The following is a 26,103-nucleotide window of genomic DNA, read 5'->3' on the forward strand; positions in this document are numbered from 1 at the left end:
TTGAAGATTTTGGTTTTAATGTGTGACCTTTGGCGTGCGAAAGGAGGACATTTTTGAGCACGGTGTCCAAAATGGGCATACTCAGCGACACCTGTTTAGGAGATCTGTCGTGCAGCGATCACTATGGCCCAGAGGAGAGCTAATTTAGAATGTGTCTTCTCCTTGGACACTGCATGGTCGTGAACCGTCGACAATGTGGTCGGCAGTTGGGTGGGGGTGGCGGGGGGTTTGTTTTTAGTGCATCTGGAAACGTTTGTGCTCTTGCCACCATGTGGCTTCTCTGACAGGGCCGCTGGCCTGCTTATTGGAGTCGAGGGCTCGCACATGGGTTTCTACTGAACCTCGATCGTCTATAGAGTCGCTGAGAAGGCCACACCGACATTGCTGGATTCACCCACCACGTCTATGAAGGCCTCAGCCTGCATTGCATGGGTGGCCCAAAGCTTAGTACGGCAGTCTTAAGGTTTTGGGTCTGAAAAGCTGGCAGGACTTTGACGTGATCCCATGGAAGACAGTGGCTGCACACCCGGTGTGTCTTTTTCCAGGGATATTTCCAACTGCAAGATGGGCAAAACTTAAAGGATGTATTTTCCATAATGGATGGGAAAAGCAACATTATGATAAAGGGGTAGCGAAGGTGGCAAAATAGGCATTCTCTAAAAGTAAGAATGTATGACCTTCCCCCACTCTCCCTACTGTAAAGGGCCAAGGCCCAGTGAGGACTAAGTAGGCACCGGGTCCGTCCGTCGAGCACTGACCATCTTCTTGACTCAGCAACAAAGGGCTGTAATAAAGAGATATCAAATTAAACTTCTAATAATTAAGGCATATAGCCAAGAGAACTTTGCAACGTGCGATATACTACGATGGCAGGGGAAAATAAAAAAACAATCTGAGGGACCTCGTTGTGTGAAGGGCCATGGGTACAGTGGACGTCACACCAGGGATAGTATTACTAACATGCCCAGTCGACCCTTTTTGAGTTTTGAAAACAAATCGTGGAAAACTCTGCGACTACCACTAGATGTCAGCCTATGCATAGCATGGGATCCAAGCAGAGCCACAAGCCTCTGAAATATATATATATTTCAGAGGCTTGTGACTCTGCATATATGTATGCACACTACTGTATAGACTTGTGTGTTATCGCCTTGATACAAAAAGATAAAAGAAAACTGGTGTACTGAGCAAGTCCTTGTCCAAATTTCGTCTGGAACAAAGCTGGAGACTGTGTACTGAAATAACCAAATAAGCAGTGCACCAGAACTAAGTCTGTTTTATTGTATTGTTATCCTGTGTACATATACGATCGATATTGTACTGTACATATACGATTGATATTGTACTCCTACTGTATTATCTGCATTTAGGGGAAATTTGGCCCTTCTCTAGAGCCTTGCCTTACCATCCTCTCTTCATTCTTTCAAGTGCCTACCTTCCACCCTACTGAGGAACAAGAGGTGGGGCAAGGGTAATAAGAAAAGCATGCGTCGTATATACTGCCTTGCTCACCTACACCTATCCCAAGCTCAAAGTACATTAGACCATCCCCCTGCTACAGTAACAAAGTCTTTTGCAAATAGAAACAGCAGAAGGTCCTAGTCTCATCTCAGACTGTACACAACAAACTGCTGGCCAACTAATTTAAATCGTTCAAGAAAAAAAGCTAAATAGAGTGGGAGTCTCCACACACCCCGACAGCCATCCCTACATAAAATTGCCCCGTCACTTCTCCATTAAGCCTGTTTCAGGCTCTTGCCACATTACCATGGTGCAGCACCTCTGGTACCTCCATGTACCCTTCAAACAGGCCATCCCGTCTCAGACTCCCACACCACCTCCCTGTTCACAGACACTTTCAGATATATAAATGTCTTCCTCATTCCCTTCATCTCACTGAAGAGTTTGTTGCCGGTGGGCATGTAAATAGTGCAAGAGAAGGCGTTGAAAGAATTAAAATCTGAATGGAAAGTCTGTACGTAGACTTGAGGCTGAAAGCATAACATATAATTTTGCTCCGTTATGCCGAAACAACCCACCCCAGCTCTCTCCCAAACGTGTATATGGATCAGTGTGAGGTATTTTTACATTTTGCTAATGGGGGCTTTGCTTACTTGGAGGGCTTTAGGTACGTCTAACGTAAGCTCTGTTAAGTAAAGGACTGAGTAAATCAGCTGCTTCAGCTGTCCCAATGTAAATGTTACAACAGGAATCCTGTTGAAATGTTTTTTTAGCCAGAAATCAGCCTGTGGCTTTCACGCTACTGGATCGTTCTTGTATCAGTTATGATTACCTTATTCATATGAATGTTTGTACCCTGTTTGCATGTACATGACTGGGAAACTGGAGCTGGGTCAAGGAGAAACACAAACCTAGTGCAGCAAATAATATTTATCATGCAGTATAAGCCTTCCCGACAGTGTCTCTCATCATGTATGTCTATAGTATACTTTGGAGTGGTACAGTCCTACCCTGTGTCCTTGTAGATTGTTACGGGGTTACACTGTTCTGTTGTACATTGTGTGCAGCCAGGTAATTAGGACTTCAATGCGTGTTGGACCATTGATGGTGTTATGGATTGTATAGCGATAAAAAGCATTTTATGCACCTTCCTAGCAGGCTGTGTAAGCTGCAGGCTTTGTGCCCCAATTACCTTTTGAAAAATGTCAGAATGATTTAATCAGTCAGCAGAGGTTAAATGTTCACCCAATAGCAATCGGGAGAATATCAGCACATCAGCTTGCACGTTGTTTGAACTGGGCCCAACACAAATTGATGCCTATACCTCTAAAATACAACGAACACTTGCAAAAGCCCAAATGATTGGCTTTGCCAATGCCTGTGACAATCATTGAGGCACACACTGAAAAACACAACTGGGCAGTCAAAGAAAAAACTGTATTAATTCACCATTTCCCCTTAATTTACCACTGTGTTTTAAACGCACGTGGACAGCAAGCGATGGTAAACAAAATCAGCGCAGAAGGAACATACAACTAATAACACCTAAAATATTCAATTTCACTGTACAATTATTTTTTTTATAGTGGTTCAACCAAGTGAACATGTTAATGTAAAGGATGTTGTGTCAAAAACCAACGTTGCTTCTTTATAGAAATAAAAGCTCTTTTTGATCCACCTAAGCACAAACCTAAAGGGCAGGGAATCAGATGTATCGGACTAAAAAGGACCAAAATCCAAACAAATAATCAAATTACACTTTACAGTGAACTGGGTTATCCAAAAAAAGTATGGGCAGCAATCTAAGTACGGTGTAAAGCGCTTGAGAAGACTCATCTCAAACAAAATAACTGATGTTCTGAAATGTTTCTAGGCAATGTTTGGCGACCAAATGTAAAACAAAAGTAGGAATTTGTTTTGTTGTAAAGTCGACCCATTCTTTTTATTATCAAAATACACATTCACACCAACTTTACTAAGAAAAGCAAGGTAAACTCACTTTTCTTTTTAATCATTGGAGCAAGCTTGCTATAGTGAGGTAAGCAGCAGCACTACAAATAAGATTGGTAGCTGAAACAAAGCAGGTTCTGGATGATCCATAAAGATGCCTTGATGTCCTTGGTCTGTTTCAGCCAACACATCCTCTGGAATCAAGAAGAGGGTGTGTTTTGGCAGAAGGGTTCAGGTAACTGACCAAGAGGCTCGGGTGCCTATGCAGAACCAATAGATGGAGCAAGAATCACTGACCCGACTTGGGAATGTGTGCGTAACAGAGGACACTGGCATTACTAGTAAAAGCCACTTTTGGAGGGACAGGAGGCAGGCAGGAGGTTAAAAGTTACCAGCACCAAATCAACCAACCAACCAACCTCAGTCTGGAGTCTGAAAAATCTAGCATGTACCCAGCAGGAGAGCCCTCATTGACAACAGATCGGTGGGCTCGCAAAAATCCTGCAAGTAACAAACCAGACGTTCACTTGGTGAAAAAACAACTTCCTGCAAAGGCGTTTAATGAAAGCTCTAATGGGCAGTGTAAAGACACAGCCTTCATTTGTACATCGTCTCACGAAGACCACCCAGAGACAGATAGTTCAAAATGACTTTAAAACAAGCATTACTTTGACATGCACAAACCAGGCCCATAGCCGATGTTCTCTGCACTCTATAGTCGGGAAGTACGCTTCTTGTTTCTTCAACTAAAACAATTTGATTTTTCGCTGCCACCTCTGACAGAACCCGTCCTTGAAGCATAGGACAACCCTGCCAATGGCATCTCACTAGTTACTGTCTTATGGGGACCATGTTCGGGGATCAAACCCTTTTCACTAAGGCGCTGTGGGCCAGAGGCATCAATTGTTTAGATGGGCAGAAATAAACATCAAGGGAAAACGTCATCTTGCAGGCGTTGTTTCAGCTACCAACCTACAAGCTCATCATCGGCAAAAATAAATATGTTTATTGTGTCTAGAGGACTGAGCAGGAAGTTTACATCCCCTTTTCCTGTGCATGTTTTTAACAGCAGCTGTAACTTCGATTTAGTCCTCAACATGGTGCTAAGGCTACCCAAATATCCTTGGGTGGAGGAGGTGTTGCTGTGACCCTGGAATGCCAGAAAGAGCTTCAAGTGACGTCCAAATATAGAACTCAGCAGGCCGGGTAAAATGCAATACTGCAAGAACTATGGAACGCAAATGTTTCGTCTGAGCCACAGCCTAGTGTAGGTCCATGTGCCCAGGGGGCAAGATGTGACCAAAGGTAATCCGTTTCTGAATGTTGCAGTTATATTCCAGCTGGAATTTCCGAGGAGACACTGTCGAGCGGCTGCCAGTGGCAGTTCATCAAAGCATCGTACAACTCTTCACTCTGCTCCATAAACTGCTTGTTGGCCTCGTTGACATCTAGGGCTGGATTCGGATCTAGAATAAAAGAAAACGAGCCCTGTGAGCATACATCACTATTTATGCACCTGTGCACATACGTTAGAGCAGTGGTATTCAAACATGTTCATATCGAGCTCTCCCTTCTGAAAATATATTTCTGCTCCCCTGCCTCCTCTCTTAGGATTGGCCCACTAGGGGTAGATTTCTACTGTTCACATTTTCTCATTTTAATCCCTTTTTAAAGAGCCTTTGCTTCCCCACCCCCAGTTTGATGACCACCGTTTAGAGGGTTCTATGTGGTTCCACTGACCTCTTTTCAACATTCCATTTTTAAAACGCAAATCACTAAATTTAGACGCCATTGGGAAAGGCAAATGTAAGGGAAATAAAACGACTCCAAGCAGTTGCTTAGATGTAATTATCACGAGTCCCTGAAAAATAAGATACACGTGCAACCCTTTTTCGATGTCCCTTTGTTTTTTATTCCTGCGGGGTGCCTCCTGCCATCGCCTTTTCCGTGCCCCATCAACCTCCCCTTCTCCCTTTTCACTGACCCTTTATTCTCTTTAGTTTAAAACGAAAATAAAATGCTGGTCCACAGTCGAACTGTTTGTACTCTTATTAAGTGACTATGATTCAGTAAGTTGACATTTTAGGTGCAACCAACAATCTACACAGTTACAGAGATCGATAGAAGGAATAGATACCGTTACAGAGCGACCCATGTTAGCCCAGAGTCACTGCATCTGCTTGTAGAAAGACAGGAAGGCGACATCTTGACCAGTTTAAAAATATTCCACGGGCAATTCTTGGGCACCCAAGACACTGCTTTAAAGTGAAAGAAGCAGGAGAAGTAATATTTACACTGAACCGTTTATCATGGGGTCTTCTACACCATGATTTACAGATGGCAGCACACATTTCTGTACGAAGGTCCGTTGTACATGGTTAGGGAGTTTTTCTAAAGTCTATATAATTGCACTGTGAAACCTAGGCCATTTCTTTTTCTCCCTCTTTAGGATTCTCAAATTTAGGTATGTCCTCTTCCTGTCTTAGAATGTTCGGTGCCTTTTTTACGCTCGCCTCCCAAGTGCTATCGTCTTGTCCCACTCTCCTGCGCACTTGCCTCTCTCCGTCTTGTCTGTCTACCCCTTAGACCACCCTCCTCTCCCACCTACTCTATGGTGCTCTCTGTCGCCCCTATCTTTTCAAACTGTTTCTCTATGGACTATCCTGCTCTCCTCACTAAGTCTGGTAGGAAAAAGTTTAAAAAGGACATCCTGGTCTCCAACCCAGGCCTCCCTATCGCCGACACCTACATCAGTGCCTCCAAGGAAACTCTTACCGACATCCTCTTTGTCATTCCTTCCCCTGATCTATGGACCCCTCATATGGCCTCTGTTCCCTCTCCTTTCTCCTCTTCTCCCATTAATGGTGGTACACGCAGGGACACCCTTCTGGCCTCCTTCCTATCCTCTAAGGCCATCATTAATGTCTACTCTAATGGGACCGTCTTGGTCCAAGGCCCTCAAGCCAACCTTCATCTCTTTGATAGACGCTTTCCGCGCCTTATCAACTTCCTCTCTTCTCCTGCTGTCCCCTCCCCCTTTTCCTTGGCTACCATGCCTTCCCCCTCCCTCTCTGCCCCCTCAGGCGCTCTCTACACTTCTGCAGGGCGTACCTCTGATCTGTACCCCTCCCCGGAAGTCCTTCAAGGAGGGCAACCTTCTCCACATTGCCACTCTTAACTCCCGCTCCGCTGTCCAACACTCCTCTGATATCTGCCGCCTTCTTGAAGAAATTGACCTGGATGTCCTCAGTCTCACTGAGACATGGTTTACAGCCAACTCTGTCACCAGCTTTGACACACTCCTACCCGATGGCTACAAGATCCTCTCTGCGCCTAGGACCAACCACTCTGGTGGTGGCGTAGCCCTTATCTTCCCTGAGTGGATTTGTGTCTCTGTCATTCCTACGCAGACCTACTCCTCTTTTGAAAGCCTCGTCTGCAGGCTCTCTCTCTCGCCTAGCCATTCCCTTACTGTGGCTACTATCGGCCACCTGGTCAGATATCTTCCTTCCGCTGAGTGGGCGGATCCCTCCTCCCCACTTCTGGCCTCAACCACTCAACTCCTCCTTCTTGGAGACTTCAACATCCACCTGGATGCCTCCTGCCCCCCCTGAACTCTTTTGCGACCTCTGCGACTCTCACTCACTCACTCACTCACTCACCATTCTTCCCTCTGGCCCAACTCATTCTGCAGGGCACACTCTCGATGTTCTGATCTCTTCAGACCTTCCCCTCTCTGTCCCTCTCTCCACTCCTCTCTCTTGCAGTGACCACTTTCTCCTACCCTCGCACCTCACCCTCCCTACCCCACAGGCCAAGCCACCTCAGTCACTGCCACCCACCTTCTCGGTCACCCGACCCATGAAGCGCGTGTCAGCTGAGGCTTTCGCCACCACTTTCTCCCCCCCCCCCCCCCCTGGCTTACTCTCACCCTGACATAGCCCTCTCCATGCTCCACTCTTCTATATCTGATACTCTCGATATCCTTGCCCCCGTCATGAGAATCCGCCTGAAGCCCAAAGCCAAGTGTAACTCCTGGTATGACTCAGACCATGTCACCCTAAAACGTAAGTGTAGGGTTGCCGAGAGGAAATGGCGTGCTTCAAGTTCATCCTCTGACAAACTGGCCTGCCGCCTGCTGCAAAGGCAATACCGGCTCTCCATCCTCACCAAGAAGAGAGTTCATATCCAAGCCCGCGTCTCTGCAGCATCTAACAACTCGGCTGAACTCTTTAAAATCTGCAAGGAACTGGCCAATCCTGCCGCAGTCTCTACCTCTCCTGTCCCTTCCCAGCCCCTCTGCACGGCACTGGCTTCTCACTTCATCTAAAAAACTCAGGACATCCTGTCCTCACTCTCCTCCTCTCACCCGCCCTTCCGCTGTTCCCTGCACTTCCTCTGGCCCTTCTGCAGCCACCCCTCCTCCCTCCTTCTCGGCCCTTCCCCTTTTCTTTCCAGATGTGGTTTCTAGACAAGTCCGATCTATGAAAGTCTCTTCGAAACAGGTTCACCCCTGTTCCTCCAAAACTATCAAGGATCACATAAGACTCCCTGGCTCCTGCCCTGGCGGATTTCTGCAATCACTCCTTCGCCACTGGAGTCTTCCCTTCCCCCTGAAGCACTCCCTTGTGCACCCTCTTCTTAAGAAACCCTCTGCTGACCCCTCCTGCCCAGCTAACTATCGCCCAATCTCCATCACTCCCTTCCTGGGCAAGCTCCTGGAGAAACTGGCCATCTCCCAGCTCAATCTCCACACTGAATCTGTTGGTTGTCTTCATGACCATCAGTCTGGCTTCAGAGCTGCCAGAAGCACGGAAACTGCTCTCCTGAACATCTGTGAAGACCTGCTCACTAACCTCGACTAACACCCCTTGCGTTCTTATCTTGCTTGATCTCTCTTCTGCCTTTGACACTGTCAACCATGCCATCCTGCTCAACCGTCTCCGTGATAACCTGGGTATCACTGTTCAGGCTCTGGCGTGGCTGACTTCTTCCCTCTCTGACCGAACCTCCCAGGTCCAACTTGGGTCCTTCCTCTCAGACATCTTTTTCTCTACCTGTGGTGTCCCCCAGGGATCTAACCTCTCTCCCGGGCTGTTCAACCAATACCTGGCACTCCTTGACCACTGCATCGCCGCTCTCTGTCCCAACTTTCAGTGCTATGCAGATAATACCCAGCTCAATTTCAGGCTACCCTCGGCCTCTTCCTCTCCTTCCCTCATCTCCGACTGTCTGCCTGCCATCTAGGGATGGTGTGCCGCCAACGACCTCTGACTTAATGCCAGTAACACCGAGTTCTACTCATCGGCACACCCACTCCCTCCTTCTCTGCAGCTCTCTGGCCAGCCTCTCTTGGCCCTCCTCCCACTCCCACCTGCAAGGCTAAAAACCTTGGGGTCATCTTCGACTCTGCACTCTCCTTCTCTCACATCTCTGACGTCTCTAAGAAGTCACACTACCAGCTGCACCTCCTTAGAGGTATTCTTCCTTTCCTCTCCTTCCCCTTGAAGCTCACTGTCTCCAGAGCCCTTGTCCTCTCCAAGCTGGACTACTGTAACAGCCTCTATCTAAATCGGCCTGCCTCCACTCTCCGCCCTCTGCAACTTACCAGAACAGGACTGCAAGACTTGTCCTTGGCCTCAAGCCCAGGGATCGCATCTCTCCAGGACTGAAATCTCTGCACTGGGTCCCAGTGTCTGCGAGGATTAAGTTCAAAACCCTCTGCATTGTACACAAGGCCGCAATACCTTTAACTCTCTCTTCCTAAATATCTTCCTTCTCGAGTTCTTCGCTCATCTGCCTCCAACTCCCTTAGGGTCAGTCGCTTCTCCAAGCAATGAGTTGGTGGCAGATCACTCTTCAAAGGGGCCTCTCTCTGGAACAGCCTTCCTGCCTCCCTGAAACTCGAGGAGAACCATCTCCGGTTCCGGAAACACCTCAAAACCTTCCTCTTTGCTTCTGCTTTCTCTCCTCCCCTCCCTTGCTGAATTCCTGACTGTAATTGCACTGTTTACCTGACCCCCCTTTCGGATCTCTGGCCCAGGCCCCGTCAATTACCCACCTGCACTGCCTCCCTGGCAACCCCTGCACTCGGGACTGTTTTTCTGTATCCCTTGAGTCTCCCCTACCAGCACTTACGTCTGCACTTCCTTGCACTTGCCACTAGCTGGCTGTTTTATGTGTCTTATTTATTCCATTTCCCCATGTACTGCACTTTCCCCTCTCCCTTCCCCCTGCACACCCCCCCCCCCCACCTTCCCATGCACGATCTGAATGACACCTGGCCTAGTAGGATCATTGTCTGTTCTCCCTTTGTTCCCCCCTTGCCTCGTCACGCCTTGAAACACTTGTGTATAGGCGCGTTATAAATGCCATATCATATATCTAGGAATTTATAAGACTCTCGCTACTTGGCAATACAGAATTCCAACTTCTAGTCTAGGCCTGTACCACTCAAGGTAAAGGTATCTTTCGCTGAGCTGCCAGGCTTGTCTTGGGAGGGAGGGCTGTAGGAAGGTACAAAGAAATTGTAACATACATGATGGTCCAAAGAGAAGAACAAGTTACTTACCAACTGATACCCTTCTTTTGACTGGATGTTCTTCCAACACATTCCCCATCGTCCTCCCAGCCTGCCCCTCAGGAGAATTTAAGTAACTTGTTCTACGAATGGATTGTGTCCACCAACGCATTCCACATCTTTGACAGACTCCCAAAGCAGTACCAGTAAATGGAGGGAAAAGAATTTAGAGTACCCAATTAGATTGCGGAATTAAGAACCGCTTTCCCAAAGGCCATTTCCTGACCATGGATTGTATCCAGGGAATGTTTTACAAATGGATGGAAGCCCAAGTAGCGGCATCACAAATATTCCTAATAGGAACACCCTGCTGGAGGGCGGTGGAAGTAGCCACGCCCCTGGTGGAATGAGCTCTCAACCCATCAGGAGGGTCTTTACCCACCAACTGGCAACACTCTAATGGTAAGGATAATCCACCTGGACAACGTCTGTTTGTTAACAGCCTGGCTCAATCGGTGTCCCGCATATCCTACAAAGAGTTGATCGTCCACTCTGACCCTGGACATCCTAGAAATGTAAAAGGCTAAGAGCTTTCCTAGGATCCAACCTATGGAGACGATCCCCTTCCTTACCAGGATGAGGAGGAGGGTAGAAAGATGGAAGGACCACCTTTTGACTCAAATGATATTCAGAAACTACCTTAGGTAGAAAAGAGGGATGTATCGCAGTACAACCCTGTCCTTGTGAAACACAGTAAAGGGTGGCTTAGATGAAAGTGCCTGCAATTCACTCACTCTGCAAGCAGAAGTAACCGCAACGAAGAACACAGTCTTGAAGGACAGTAATCTCAAAGGACAAGAGTGCAAAGGTTCAAACGGAGCACCCATGGAAAATTTCAAAACCAAATTCAAATCCCAAACCGGCACCTGGAAGGGTGACGGCGGAAATACATTAGTCAGTCCTTTAAGAAACTGGGAAATCAAAAGGAATCTTAAAAAATGAACATTCTTCAGACGAGCGCTTAAAGATAGACAGCGCCGCCAGGTAACCTTTAATGGTACCCACTTTAAGGCCCCTGTGGGCCAAAGAAAGCAAGAAAGACAAAATCATAGGAATGGAACACTGAAAAGGATCAACATTGTGATCCCTGCACCAGTCACAGAACTTACGCCAACGGTACAGGGATTTGGTTGCAGGCCGCCTGGCCGAAAGCAACTCCTCCTCCATCACGTCATCCGGGAGGTCCCAATCCTTATACCTCAACCTTTCAGATACCAAGCGTGAAGGTGGAGAGTCTTGACCTCTGGATGGAGAACCTGACAGCCCAGTCCACCCCACCCCAGACCGATGCTCTGAGCAGGCAGAGCACCCGCCGCCGCATTTGTGTCTCCGGCCAGATGAACTGCTGAGATCGGAATTTCCTGCTGGATGGCCCAGAACCAGAGCTGCATTGCGTCTCTGCACAACAGAAGTGACCCTACCGCCCAGCCCCTTTTTTGTTGAGGTATGCATGGCCACTGTGTTGTCCGTCATGATCAGGGCACTTTTCCCCCCATACAGAGGGCAGAAAAGCCTTCAGGGCTAGCCTGATGGCCCTCAGCTCTAAACAGATTGATGTGGAGACTGGACTCCGACAGAGACCAACAACCGGTGGCGGTCAAGTCGTTGGCATGAGCGCCCCATCCTGTGAGGGAAGCATCCGTCACTACCGTCACCTCCGGCCACATTTGCCAAAACTGTTCCCCCTTGATCAGGTTCCCTTCGTTGGCCCACCACAGAAGATCCTGGGAGACCGAGAGTGGAATCTGAACGGGATCTGACATATTGCCTGCGAACTGCGACCACTGCATCTTGAGATCCCTGCAGTGGGCGCTCATTCGCAGCCGAGCCTCTGGCACCAGAAAAATGCAGCATGCCATGATGCTGAGCAACCTTAAGAATTCGAAAGCCGGGAGACTATGGGCATGTTGAAACTTGTCCACCTTCTGCACAATGTGATGAGCCCCTCCCTTGGGAGGTGAACACTTCCCCAAGGACGTGTCCAACACAGCCCCGATGTACAGGAGCTGTTTGGAAGGCGTTAGGTGCGACTTCTTGAAATTCAGGGAGAAGCCCAGCCTGTGAAGGGTGCGGCAGGTGACACCGAGATGATCCAACGCTAGCTCGGGAGAGCGCGCCTGTATCAGCCAGTCGTCCAGGTAGGGGTAGACGTGAATTCCCCCCTCGCCTGAGGTATGCTGCCACCACCACCATTATATTGGTGAAGACCCACGGGCGGAGGTCAATTCGAACAGCTGGACCCGAAACTGAAAATGTGAGTCGCAAACCTCATGGAACTTCGTGTGCACAGGATAGATCGGCACATGGACGTAAGCATCCTTGAGGTCCAGAGACACCAACCAATCCTGAAGTTGAAGGGCCTGGAGGACTTGAGAAAGAGTGACCATCTTGAACTTATCCTTCCTTAGAAGTTTGTTCAACCAACGCAAGTCCAGGATGGGTCTCATTCCCCTGTCTTTCTTTGGGATAAAAAAATAAGGGGAATACCATTCCTTGTTCCTCTACATTACAGGCACCAGTTCTATAGCGCCTTTCTCCAGCAGGCTCAAAGTTCCCAGCGCAAAGAGCAGATCCGGAAGCTTCAAAGAGTGGATTGTCGTGAGGCTGCTGAAGGAAGGGAAGGCAGTAGCCGTGGGCGATGGTATCCAGAACCCACCCATCTGAAGTAATGGCAACCCATTCTTCGAGATGCTGAGACAGTCTGCCCCCAACTGGCAAACCACTGTCGGTCGTATCCAAACCCGACTGAAGGGACTCGCACATGGCATCCTTGCTGTCCTGCACGAGAGCAAGGAACCCATCCATTTCTTCCCCCTCGGGAATACCGCTCAGCTGCCAAAAAAAAACAAACAATTCCACAGAGTGTGTGAAAAGCTTGCCAAGACACACGTGAAGTTGGCTGATTTCAGGGCCATGCTCCCAGCAGAAAATACCTTCTGTGCCCAACCCTCGAAGTGCTTGTTGTCCCTATCCAGACTGATGGTTGGGTACGCCGCCTGCCTCTAGGTGGCCGTAGCTGCCTGAACCACCAAACTCTCGGGAGTGGGGTGAGCAGATAGATAGTTGGGGTCGCTAAAGGAAGGGCGATATTTCTTGGTCAAAGACTTATTAACAGCCGGAAGAGATTCCGGGGACTGCCAAGCAGCTGCCACCCTTTTCTGCAAGGTAAAATGAAATGGCAAAACAGGGTCAGAGGACGGACCTTGATACAAGATGTCCGTCAGATCATCCTGCACAAAGTCTTCAGGAGGACTAGACCAGCCCAGCCCAGCAACTCTGAGACTCGCTCCATGAGTCTCCTATAAGAAGACTATGCATGAGCCCCAGGCTCAGGTCTACCAAACTCCACTTCCGGAGAAGTGTCTAGCCCACTGGCATAGAGGGTCTGCCTCAACTCCTCCAACTGACTGTCTCCAGAAGAAATTGGAGCATCATCAAGGTCACCAGGTTCCTCAACCTCAGACCTTTCCTCCTCTTCATACATATCATCCAGAGGGAGTTGAAACCCAGGTCTGGGGACAGAGGAGGGCCTGGAGGCCAAAACCAGCCTCACAGACTTCGACGCAGCCTTCCTAGGAGGATCCATGATATCCGGGTACTCCCATGGCAAATTTAGAAAAAATCCCAGAGAGCGTCGACAACCACGACGTCGTGATCGCCAAAGGCTTCGGTGTCGACACAGGTGCCGATGGTGCCGTGGGCTGATACGACGGCAAGGCATCAATGTCCGAATCGGACGGACACGGCGCCGAACGAGTCGACGCTGGCCCCAAGCCCTCAATAGGTTGCTGCGGTCTCACTGGGGACGAGGACCGAGACCTAGAGACACGTTTCTTGCGACCTTTCGATTCCTTGTCCGTACGGGACCTCGACAGCTCCCGATGTTTGTCGCGAACCCGAGCCCGAAGGCGTGCAAGCCACGGAAAGAGACCGATCCTGGCCTGCTTCTTCAGAAGGCGCGACGGGACCCATGTCCTGCGAATGAAAAAGCGCCATCATACATTTCTTAAATGCCGCCCTTTCCTCCGGAGTCGAGGACCTCGTAGGGCACATAACCTTCCTCGTCGCACCATCCTCCAAAGAGGACGGGGAAGGCGACCGGTGAAGGCGCTTCCTCAAGTGCCGGGACGAGGAAGACGAGTGGCGGGAACCACTGCGGGACCGAGATCCCCAGTAATCCTTCCGACACGGAGAGTCGTCCCTCGAGTCGTCAGTGGAAACCCCCTTGGACTTGGAAGTCCGGGACTTAACAGGCTTAGAGCCCCTACCTACCTGGAGCTTCCCCTTCTGCAATGGCCTTGGCAATCAGCGACTGGCATTTCGAGCAGTCGTCGGTGTCGTGCAACTCGCCCAGGCACCACAACCAAATGCGTTGGGGGGGGGGGGGGGTGTTAGAGGTAGGGGTCGGTGAGCGACATCTTCAACTTGCAGTCCTTGCAGGTCTTAAAGCCAGACAGCGGAGTCGTCGAAGAGAAAGACATCTTCTACGAAGAAAATACACGAGGCGTGCCGAGTCTCACGAAGTTAACACGTTCGCGTAAAAAACGGAACTGAGGCTACGGGCGCCATGCGTCCTATTTATAACATCCTGTGGCGTTACCCTCGACGGAGTCCTTCAAGGGACATGGACCCGACGTCGACGCAGGACGCCCTCTGCCGAAAAAGTTTCCTAAGTGCACAGCTGTGGACATTACATTTCAAAGATGTGGAATGCGTTGGAGGACACAATCCATTCGAAACACACTTTGGGAGTTATATAGAATTATGATTTATTGTATACACAGGTAAAGAATACTTCAGAAAGGTTAGTACTATCACAATTAGCAGACATAATAGAAAACCAATGCAATACTTCTGGTAAGTAAATCACAGTGTAAAAGGCATACACTTATTGTATGGGAGTATACAATTCAAGGTAAGTAAAAACCACTTTGTAGACTATTCTGTTTCAGGAATAAAATGAAGTTACAAGACCAACATAAGCAGGTAAGCACTTTTCAACACCTGCAATGCTTTCTTTAGGGAGGCCTTTGGCTTTAGCAGTCCATCCCTATCTAGGGATGAGATTGTCTCGGAGTCAGAAGGGGGCACTGGGCTTCAGTGGCTTGTTGTAGGCAGAACAGGATAAGGCACAACATGTAGAAAAGACCGAGTGCCAGAGGATTCTTCCCCAACAATTAAGTATTAAGCTTTTGTAAGTAGAATAGGGTTCAAGGAAGCTGGCAGGCTCTCACTGAATGCGCACAAGAGTTAGGCCTGGGCGAACATGAACGGGCGAACACCCAAATGCATGAATTACCACCCCAGAAACGAAGGAGTGGCAGAACGACTCTGGGTAAGTATTAACTCGAGTGTCACAGTACCTCAGCAGTGAATAGGATGATGCAGTCGGACACCCTCACGATGCAACAGCTGAAGGACCTGTTCACCAAATTCTTGCTCTTCTGACAAAAGAAGGGACACTAAGGGATTTTTCAGAAGTAGTCGAGTGGAAAGGCTCCCAGCAAATGATTCTTCATTGCTTCGCATGGCTGTGGTTTTGGCACCCTTTTCAAGACACCAGATGAAGAACTGTCCTCGCCTGGTCAATTCTCGGTCCGGCACTCTGGTGAGGGGACTTCAAGGAGTGGAATCTTGCCTCTGGAGGCCCAGAAGGAGTCCACCAAAGTTTCGGAACAATTCGATCTACGGAAGATGATGCGCTGCATGATGGTCGCACGTCCCCCAGTGTTGGCGATTTGCAGCCCAGGAAGGTCGCATGGCGTTGTGTGATGGCTCATAATGCAGGCCATCTCAAGGCTGATTGTTCCCACAAGCTCAAAGCAAGACACTGTCCTCTTTGGAGCTCCTCCGTCGCATGGAAGAAAGGGTCAGCACAGCAGCAGTCACTCAGCAGGCATCTCTGGTCGCTGGAAGAAGCTGCAGGTGTCTTCTCCTCCTCCTCATTTTTGGATTTAGTTCCAGTGGTTGACTAGTCCACCACCAGGAATCCAGCCAATCAACATTTATGCCAAACTTTGGGGGTGGGGGAGTATCTGTCCTTTTAGGACAGCCATCCTCCAAGTTGGAACTGGTTCCAGGCATGCTAGAAGACAAAAACCAGCAGTTTCAGGATCCTCCCCTGCATCCTATCCTCACAGGCACACTAGCGCCATGGCGGGATTCTCAACCGATTCCTGCTGAAGACAAAGGTATGAGAAGGAACTCGCTCACCCTGCAAAGAAGAGGAAGGACTAGGAAATTGTGAAAAGAAAATCGTTACCATTTTGGACCAATTGTGACCCTTCTGGCATTACCGCGGCTCTGAGCACAGCCTGCGAGTAAAAATAACAGTCGGTCGAACACATCCACTGTCAACAGCCATTTAGGTTGCTTGTCACTAACCAAAATGTTACAGGAACAGTGAGAAAGGGGATACAGTGTAGCCCCTCAGCACTCCACATAAGGTGGCGTGAGCTGATCTCACAATATAAAATGTAGAAAGGATAAAAAGTATCCCCCTGCCCTTGGGAACGTGTTCTTACAAAGATACTTAAAGAAAAGAAAAAGGGAAGCCCAAGGGGCTCTCCAGCAACACCGCACAAAAAGTGCTGTGTGCGGCAAAAGTAAATTACAGATGCCTATAACGTTGGAGGAAAGCATGACTCCATAAATAAAGTATGGAGAGACACAACAATTACTCCCATAGCCAGAGTAAAAGAAGGGGCGAGTGAGGAGAAGGCTCCCACTCACCCATAAACAGACAAAAAAAATCCACAAGTGCAGCAAGAAGTGCCGAGGGTCTCACAGGTGGAGATTTGGCATAAAAAATAAAAATCGACCCAACATACTGTTAAAACCTTGCTGTATCTTTCGCTCAATTACGCACAAAAGTATATGTAAATTATATTATGATAGTGGTACTAAAGAAAGCAACACAAGCCTAAGAGTATTATACAATGGCTGTGCTCTGCAGCCCCCATCGCCAGTAAAGTAAAATCTTAAAATTCACTGTGCTTTGCATGAAATAGTCTTTATTCGAGATACTGGTCATTCCCTACAGTTCCCTAGTGTTCCAGTCCAAGAACAAAAAGTACCTCAATTGCTTTCTCACACATGTACATTGTACAGCTGAGCTATTATGTCCCTTTGCACTAAATTACAGTAAGATTTGTTCAGCACTTATCTTGGAATTGGTTGTAGGTAGTTGGGTAGAAACCTTATAAAGCTCGACAACTCGCCTCCAGAATAGAATCTGATTGGATTAGGTTCTGCACAACTGAACTGGCCCATTGCAGCAGGGAGGCTCAGCTGGCCTTTGATAAAAGTCTGATGTGAAGGCCAGTGCCACATTGGGTCTGCTGGTCTCCACCGGAGAGGCCGCCAGGCTGCTGTCCTATGCTCCAGCAGACTGCTTCGCAACCACGGAATAAAAGGTAAACCTTGTACGCTGCACCCAGTAGCCACATTGGCTTGTCATAACCCTATTCCTTGCCTCATGCCCCCCCCTTCATTATCAGTAGTTCCCAGGGAGGATAGCTCAGGGGCAACATGCTCGCCTCGGAAGCAAGACGACACAGAGCACCACAGGTTTGATCCCCATGTCCGCGCTTAGAAACCTCTGGGTTTTAAGCGCGTTATAAATAACCTATCATATTCCATACTGTCTCACCCTACGTCCCTGAACACCCACCCTGGTACTGGGCACTATACACAACTCACGCTCCTAGCGCTTTGCTGTGCCTTCCGCTAATCACTATGTTGGTGATTTCACTCGCTGAACATGTTACATCCTACACAAGCCTATCTGCAGCATTTATGCCTCATGTGCCTGGCTCCACCACAAGACCTACCTTCCTCAAATGGGGCGACAACTTTCTTTGATCTGCCACTGCTCTTGCTTGGGCCCTCTGTGTCCTTGCATTATCATGCTGGACCCAGCATGCAGGATATGAATTCTCTCTTCCTAGAAACACTATATCAATATCACCAAATCTACCATATCCGTTTTCTCTATTGTCTTTGAATGACCCTTCTCATCTATGCTCTTCAACTGTGCAACCTATAACTATTCTACCTGCAGCCACTGTTTGCAACCAGATGCCTTAGGGCACTTTCTGCTCCCATACTTGCACCTATACCAATGTTGACGTGATGCCCACCTGTACTTCCGATGTAGACCTACCCCACCCCCCCATGGGGTCAGGCTGTCTCAGACTGTTCTCCCTCACTAATGTTTACTTGATGCCTACCAGTATTTGCGATGTAGCCCCCATACCATGGGGTGAGGCTTTCCTGCAACTAAGCTCTCACACTAATGTGGATTTGATGCCTACCTGTATTTCCAATGCAGCGTGTCTGCGATGTATTTGTAACTATACTTGTCATGACATTACTGCTCCTTTTGCCTGCTGGGTCCTTTACAACTCCACCGTACCCGGACCTGGATCAGTAGGCAGGGCCGGTCTAATTTTGTCGATTTGTGTATCTGTATACCTGATGTATCCCCCTTACCACGCGGCATGGCTCTGCCAGATTATGTTTTCAATAACCACCCACATCTTGTAAAGCTTATTTGTGGCCTTGTACCTCGTAGAATGTCACTTTGCATTTACTGTAACTAACGTCTAGATGCCGTACTTTATAGGTAAAGCGCAGCCTTTGTATTGAATTCTTTTGGGCACTGGTAGCCCATGCAGAGCGCAAAGAGGGGGAAATGTGGTCACATCTAGCTCAACCTTGCCGCCGCATTTTGATGGCAATACTAAATAAATGGCGTTGCAGTAGTCAAGGCGACTACTAGATATGAACGCATTCATTAGCTGCACCTTCTCCGAGAAAGAACAACTCAGGAAGCACTTCAAGGGTTTTCAATTGAAAGAAGCAGCTGCTAGAAACCATGCTAATTTGTCCATTTAGTGACAGATCATGGTCCTGCCAGACTGAGGTTGCGTACTAAATTTAATGGCTTAGGGCAAAGTCCCAACGCAGGTGGTCAGAAGACCCAATTGCCTGGAGTGTCTTGTACAGATTTATTGATCTTATTTTCTTTACAAATAAGTAACTGTTTTTTGCTCATTTAATTGGAGACAGTTGGTCATCATCTAGATCTTCACTTGTTCAATGAAGCGACTGAATTGATTGTATTATCGTTGCAGTTACTCAAATGCAATATTAGCGGGGCATCATCAGCATACATCTAAAAAGTCATGTTAAAACTATGCACTGGCTCTGCCAGATGAAAAGAGAGAGAGAGAGTGTGTGTGTGTGTGTGTGTGTGTGTGTGTGTGTGTGTGTGTGTGTGTGTGTGTGTGTGTGTGTGTGTGTGTGTGTGTGTGTGTGTGTGTGTGTGTGTGTGTGTGTGTGTGTGTGTGTGTGTGTGTGTGTGTGTGTGTGTGTGTGTGTGTGTGTGTGTGTGTGTGTGTGTGTGTGTGTGTGTGTGTGTGTGTGTGTGTGTGTGTGTGTGTGTGTGTGTGTGTGTGTGTGTGTGTGTGTGTGTGTGTGTGTGTGTGTGTGTGTGTGTGTGTGTGTGTGTGTGTGTGTGTGTGTGTGTGTGTGTGTGTGTGTGTGTGTGTGTGTGTGTGTGTGTGTGTGTGTGTGTGTGTGTGTGTGTGTGTGTGTGTGTGTGTGTGTGTGTGTGTGTGTGTGTGTGTGTGTGTGTGTGTGTGTGTGTGTGTGTGTGTGTGTGTGTGTGTGTGTGTGTGTGTGTGTGTGTGTGTGTGTGTGTGTGTGTGTGTGTGTGTGTGTGTGTGTGTATATATATATATATATATATATATATATATATTACTTGTAGTTATGGTTAAGTTGGTGTTTCCATAGGAAGAGCATTTTTTGGGTGGCTTATAACTTCGCTCCCCCTGGACCAATACTCACCAAACTTTGCAAAAAAAAGTATATGGCCCACTCTGAATTTTTTAGCAAAGTTTGGAGAGGTTTGGTCCGGGGGGGGGGGGGGGGGCAAAGTTACAGGGGGGGGTCCCAAAACTTTTGTTTTTTCCCATAGACATAATGGGAAAAAACTTTGCACACGCCTACAGCCCAAACCGCTGGACGGATTTACACCAAATTTGCGGCAGGAGCGGGAGCTTGGTCCCGAAAGCGTGCTTTTGCAAATTTGGTGTAAATCTGTCCAGTAGTTTTTTTTTAAAATGACCAAAATGTAAGGCAAAAAATTAGTGATATCTCTGTTCGCTCCGTGGACGGACTTCCCGGTTCGCTCTGCGGACAGTGCCCCGATTGGCCGAGCGGCTTGCGTGATGTCCGCGGACATGCGACGTGTTCGCTGATTGGACTGCGTAGTGCGTGAAGCGCGTCAGCTTTTCTGTGACATCCGCCATCTTGCATTCGCGGACGACCGCAGACAGCGCGGTGAAACTTGGATTAAAAATTGTATTTAGTGGAGTGTGTTGGTGTGTAAGAGTGTTTGGGGAGGGTGGGGAAGTATGAGATACACTTTTGTTGTGTTCGATTTGTGTGCGGACAACACAGCTGTTCTGAAATGTTCTTTATAAACTAAATGGTGGGGTGTTCTGAGGACGGAGTATGTGTCCATTTTGTTCGCAAGCAAGCTAAAATTGAGCTAAGAACACTCGCAGTGTCCTTAAATGTTCGCACATAAACAAAATGGGGGTGTCCGGAGGACTCTGTCCGTATTGTACTCTTGCAAGTTGAATGTGTTCTAAGAACACTCGCGGCGTCCTGAAATGCTTTGATTACTTACCGGTAATCTTCATTACTCCGAGTCCTACTCTTCCTCGACACAGTACTGACGACCCTCCTCACCCTCCCTGCGGGGAAGGTCCCATGCTCCGGCTTGGTAATATGAAACTGAGTGATGTGGATGTGGGGGAGGAGTTATAGGAATTTAAAGAAATAGATGAAGGTCCTGTGTGGAAGGCAGGGGCCTCATGAAGTAAGTACTGGGACGAGGAAGAGAGGAGGTAATGTTTGCAATTAAACAAAATGGGGGTGTTCTGAGAACGCTGTTCGTATTGTTCGTTGTCAAGTTGAAAGTGTTCTAAGAACCCTCCTTATGTCCGTTGACATTTCAATTTCCTATGGCCCTTATCTGACTTTTTGTCCACTAAACAAACGATAAATCAGGCTGCTGTGCGTCGACATTATGTGATAATCCTATCACTTGCCCCATTGACCTGGCTGACCTGCTTTTGCGACACTAAATCATATCTCCTGCCCCTAAGCCTGACATTATCAAAGCATTCATATTCCCGTCTCTCTCCGTGACGGTACAGGGTGCGTAACCAAACGCGCCCAGTCGTCTCCAGTCCTACGCGACTTTCCACAGAACCCGGAAAACAACACAGATCATCTCACAACACAGCGCGCAACAATTCGGAACATGAAACTGATTTAAAAGCAAACAGCAAGATTGTACATTTCGTAAAGTACTTTTATTTGACATCAAATGCTTAGAGAATATTCAGCGATTTGCATTGGTCTTTGCTGTCGATCCGCAAAAGATCATCCTGAGTCATGCGCTGTTCCTTTGCGGTACACAGGGTTTTGGTTTATGATAAAAGAAGCACTATGGTCGCACTGATAATCGGAAGGCTGTTCCAACAACGAGGCATTAGACCACCATAATGGTTGGTATGTTGTTTCTAGCCGCTAGTACCGCGTAAGGGCATCCTTGGCGATTGTCCCATAAAATGGTGAGGGTCATGAAGTTGTTTAGAAGTAGCTGCACCTGGCAGTTAAAAAAATCTGTCGTCCGGGCTCTGAAAATCGTGGCATTAACAGTACGGAAGGACATACCCGTTTTAAAAAACATAAATTTGTCTCACCAGCCGATCTTCATTAAAAATATTCATTTATTAGGTCGTGAAACTATTTTCTAGCGAGGATAGTGCAACGGAGTATGTTAACTTATTCCCATTAACCCACCCTCTGTCCTCTGCCTATTTCAGAGCCCTCAAAGCGACAGGGGACCAATTCGGCGGTGATAGTGCGCGGTAAAAAACACTATGCCACATTGAACAAACAAGTACAACTTAACCGGGCTTTAACGCCACGCTCATGTTATTATATTCCGGTATAAAATAATCTAAAGGGTTACTTACATTATATTGGCATTTTCCATTGTCTAAGCGTAGTGCAGTCCCGAAATACGACTGTCTGTGCCAACGATCTTTCTCATAGTGATAGAATATATAAAAGTGGTTTCGTTTCAGAAATTTCATCCTTATCGTGTCTTACGTTTTTGCAACACTCCTTCAATGGAAGTCTTTTAGCACCATCCCTGTCCGTCAAGGTAAAAAAACAATAGAACCTTATAGTGCGAGTCGGGGGGGGGGGGGGGGGGGGGCGTGGCCACGAGGGCCATGTAGAGAGACGTGTTCTGGAGGAGCTCCTGTGATCTGTCCATGATCCTGTTAAAAAAGTGCAGTTAAAGATGCCAGCGGCTGCTGTAAACATACATGGGCACTTATGAAGGTGCCTGGAGTGCCTTCTGAACTTTTCAAACCCTCGGAAGAAGGAGAAGCGAAGTTCCACACACTATCGGACTGTAAGAGTCGGAGAAAGAAGAAGATACAAAATGGCCGGCGGGGTTAGAGAACAAATGAGTTCGTTTACTTCGTGACGGAAATGCCACAGTAGCAAAGGAAAAGCAAAGCCGTATGGTGAAGCGCACTCGGACATCTTGTTGCAAACGACGGACGCAGGCGGGCCGGAAGGTTTACAGACTCTGGAGAGCGAGGCGTGTGCGGTGCCTGGCGCACGTTACGGGGACCCCTGGACTGGCGGTCGTTTAAGACGGCAGGCGATCGGAGCGGCGGTGGAGCCAGATAGCGAGGGCGGGTGCCGCCTGGAAGACAGATCGCGGCCCCAGAACTTGGCAGAATGAGGGAAGCAACAACGCTTCTGATAAAAGCGTGATCCTGCAGAAACGAAACTGGGCAGGATCACGAAGTAGAGCTGGCTGCAGGACCCGGAGATGTGAGAGGCAGGGCACGATAGCTGGCGGCCCGAACCGGAGTAGTGAAGAGGAGCAGCTGAGCGGCACACGCACACGGACCAGCAGAGGCATGTAGCTGGAGGCCAGCTGAGTCCAAGAGGAGCGGGAACGAACAGCATAAGAGGCCTCCAATGAGAAGAAGGCAAGTGCACGGTGGATGTGGAACTGCGTTGGGGACATGGAGGAAAAGAGAAGATATGCGCTGTGTGAATAGTCGCACATAACGCATTGAGTGCGGATCGGGTGGCCGGAGTGGGCTGAGCGGGTGGAAGGTTGTGGCTGTGCATGAGACAAATCCCTGAAGCTACTGCACTGAGGCTGCGGACCTGAGGGCAAGTAAGGGGGAGACACTGGCCAGGGATAATAGCCGCCTCGCATAGAGGTGTGGAGAGGTGTGCAGACGGGGGTGATCGCATAATTAGCAAGTGGAAGCCCTCGAGGTCAATATGCCATCACAGCTGTGAACAAGGGTGCACAGCTGACGAACCAAGCAAGAGACTCTGGGCACAGAGAACAGAGTAATGATACAAAAGTGAGAGCGAGGGAGAAATGTCTAATAAGCCCCTGAGAGCGAAGGGTAAACAGCCCACGCTGGACGAATACGCCAGGACACCGACTGGCCCGGACAGAGCCAGGGGTAAAGACAAAACCCCAGCAGGGGGAATGGCCGCTGTGGGTACGAATCAGGAGGTCCTTGCGGCGATCGCGGATCTGAAGGTGGCCTGGGAGACCAAGCTCCGATTGGCTGTGACGGAATTGAAGACGGCAATGGAACTCCAGGTTGGGGCGGTACAGGAAGACGTGAATCTCCTCAGGCAGGATGTTAGGACTCTGGTGGAGCGCACGGAGACTCTGGAGAAAGAGAAGGGCCCTACTGCGGCAGACTGCGCTGCGCACAAACGAGAGCTCCATGCCCTGGTGCAACGTGTGGGCAATTTGGAGAGTAGGGCGGAGGAGGCGGAAGGACGTGCCCGGAGAAATAATATTCGCATTGTTGGACTGCCAGAAGGAGCCGAGGGTCACAACCCGATGGAATTCGTGGAAAATATGCTGCTGCAGGAGATCACCGGGTGAACCCTGTCTCAGGGATTTGCAGTGGAAAGAGCGCACAGGGCCCTAACGAGGAAGCCGCCACCGGGAACTCCGCCCAGGCCGATGATCGCCAAGATCCTTAACTACCGGGAAAGAATCCTTGAACACTTCCGCAAAGGCGGAACACTACAACGAAGGGCGGCGAGCATAACTGCCTACCCGGATTATACCATGCAGGTACAACAAAGCCGTATGAACAAGAGGAGATTGCGGGAGGCTGGTTACAAGTACATGCTGCTCTACCCGGCCAAACAAAGTTTTTTATAAGAACAAGGCATTGTTCTTCGACACTCCGGCAGACGCCATGGGGTGGCTAGATACGCAAAGCTGCCCTCAAGAGCCAGATATCCAGAAAGAAGATGTAGCAGGACGAGATAAGTAAAGCTGCGAATCTGGTGGGACTTAAGACTGTGGGACTTGATTATAGTCATTGATGCAGCTGGAAGGCGGGCATACACTGGTTGGTAGGAAACATGATCCGTGAGCACGGAGAATGCTGCGTGGTGAAGGAGCCTCTTAGGGCTGATCTTTATATCCCCATTTAGAGTTTAGTTTGGTCACTGCCGGGTTCTCAATTTGGACTTCCAAGGTAGAACCTAACGCGGGGATGCCTGAGATCCAGGGATGGAGCTGGGCAGTTGTTGGGGTTGGGGGAAGGGGGGGGGAGGGGGGACGGAAGGGATGGTGTGTGGTGGTTTGTTGTGGTTGGGGGGGGATGTTTAGTTGTGGGGGGGGCTACAGTCTGGAAAAACGAGATTACCAATGGGAGACCTTAAGATAGTCACTTGGAATGTGAGGGGGCTCAATAGCTATTTGAAAAGAAACAAGGTCATGATGTACCTGCGCAGACAGAGTGGATATAGCCTTATTGCAAGAAACTCATCTAACACAAGCAAAATTGGATGTGATACGTAAGAAGTGGAAGGGGACGGTGGTAGGAGCGGCATACTCAGCTTATGCAAGAAGGGTGATCACATGGGTGGCCCCACATGTCCCTTTCCAGCTGTTGCATTCCGCCGCGGAGTCGGATGGTAGGATGGTGGTTATGAAGGGGATGGTGGAAAACAGAGATTTGTATTGTAAATACGTATGCTCCGAATCAGGATACGGCTTTGTATTTTAGGACCCTGTATGGTAAACTCAGTGAAAGTGTGGGGGGGTCCGTATTATGGGGGGGCGACTTTAATTGTGTGCTTGACACTGCAATGGATAGGTCAGATTCCAAAGGGGATAGACCCACTCCGGCTGCAAAGGCGCTGGCGTTACTGTTGGCAGAGTTTGGGTTGGTTGATGCTTGGAGGGTACGCCACCCGCAGGATAGGCAATATTCGCACTATGCAGCCCCACAAGGCCTGTATAGTAGATTAGACTATGTGTTTGCCACACACGAATTAATGACCGAAATATCGCAGGTGCAATATAAGGCAAGAGTGCTCTCAGACCACGCCCCATTGATGGTAGTGTGGCAGTACCGACCCCCGAGGGGGAGGATACCCACATGGCGCCTGAGAGCAGAGGCTCTTAAAGACAACGTATTTCGGGAAGAGGTGCGGAAAGAGATAATAAGTTATTTCGAAATAAACACGGGTAGTGTTAAGACAGCGGGCACACTCTGGGAAGCATTTAAAGTTGTAGTGAGGGGAATTGCTATAGCCAAGTCCAGGGGGTTGCAAAATGGGATCCTGGCTGAGTTACAGGACGCTGAAAGAGAGCTGGAAGGGATACAGGAACGGGGTGGTGACACTACAGAAGCCGCAGATATGGCACTAAACTTACAGCAGAAATGCGCAATATGCTGGGAGAGATTATGTAACCTCAATTACAAGAAGTATACAGAGAGGCAACATGCGGGAGGGGATAAAACAGGGAGAGTCCTGGCGTGGCTCTATAAAAACGAGACTCCTAGACCCCCAATTAGGACAATAGTGAGGGAAGACGGCAGCATAGAGGACACGCAGGAGGGGGTTAATCAGGAATTTACAAAATATTATAGACGGCTGTATGCGGATGAGACAGGAAGTAATGGGGAAGAAATAAGGGATACGTTGGAAGACATTGGATT

At 48.7% G+C, this 26,103-nt stretch overlaps 1 protein-coding gene across 6 annotated transcripts in view; it reads right to left on the reverse strand.

Moving 5' to 3' along the window:
• Positions 1-2,879: 2,879 nt before the first annotated feature.
• The window catches only part of TRNAU1AP (tRNA selenocysteine 1 associated protein 1), a 403,393-nt gene continuing 380,169 nt past the window's right edge, over positions 2,880-26,103 (reverse strand). For 2 of the 6 annotated variants that reach the window (XM_069622982.1, XM_069622981.1), the window contains one exon: positions 2,880-4,877. In XM_069622982.1, the coding sequence (XP_069479083.1) occupies positions 4,741-4,877 (137 nt within the window). In that variant the 3' untranslated portion in view covers positions 2,880-4,740. The remainder of the gene's footprint in view (positions 4,878-26,103) is intronic. The other 4 variants (XM_069622985.1, XM_069622984.1, XM_069622980.1 and 1 more) reach the window with 2 other exon arrangements.

The sequence above is a fragment of the Ambystoma mexicanum genome, chromosome 11 (genome assembly GCF_040938575.1).
Source record: "Ambystoma mexicanum isolate Mex_15411 chromosome 11, UKY_AmexF1_1, whole genome shotgun sequence".
Lineage (NCBI taxonomy): Eukaryota > Metazoa > Chordata > Amphibia > Caudata > Ambystomatidae > Ambystoma > Ambystoma mexicanum.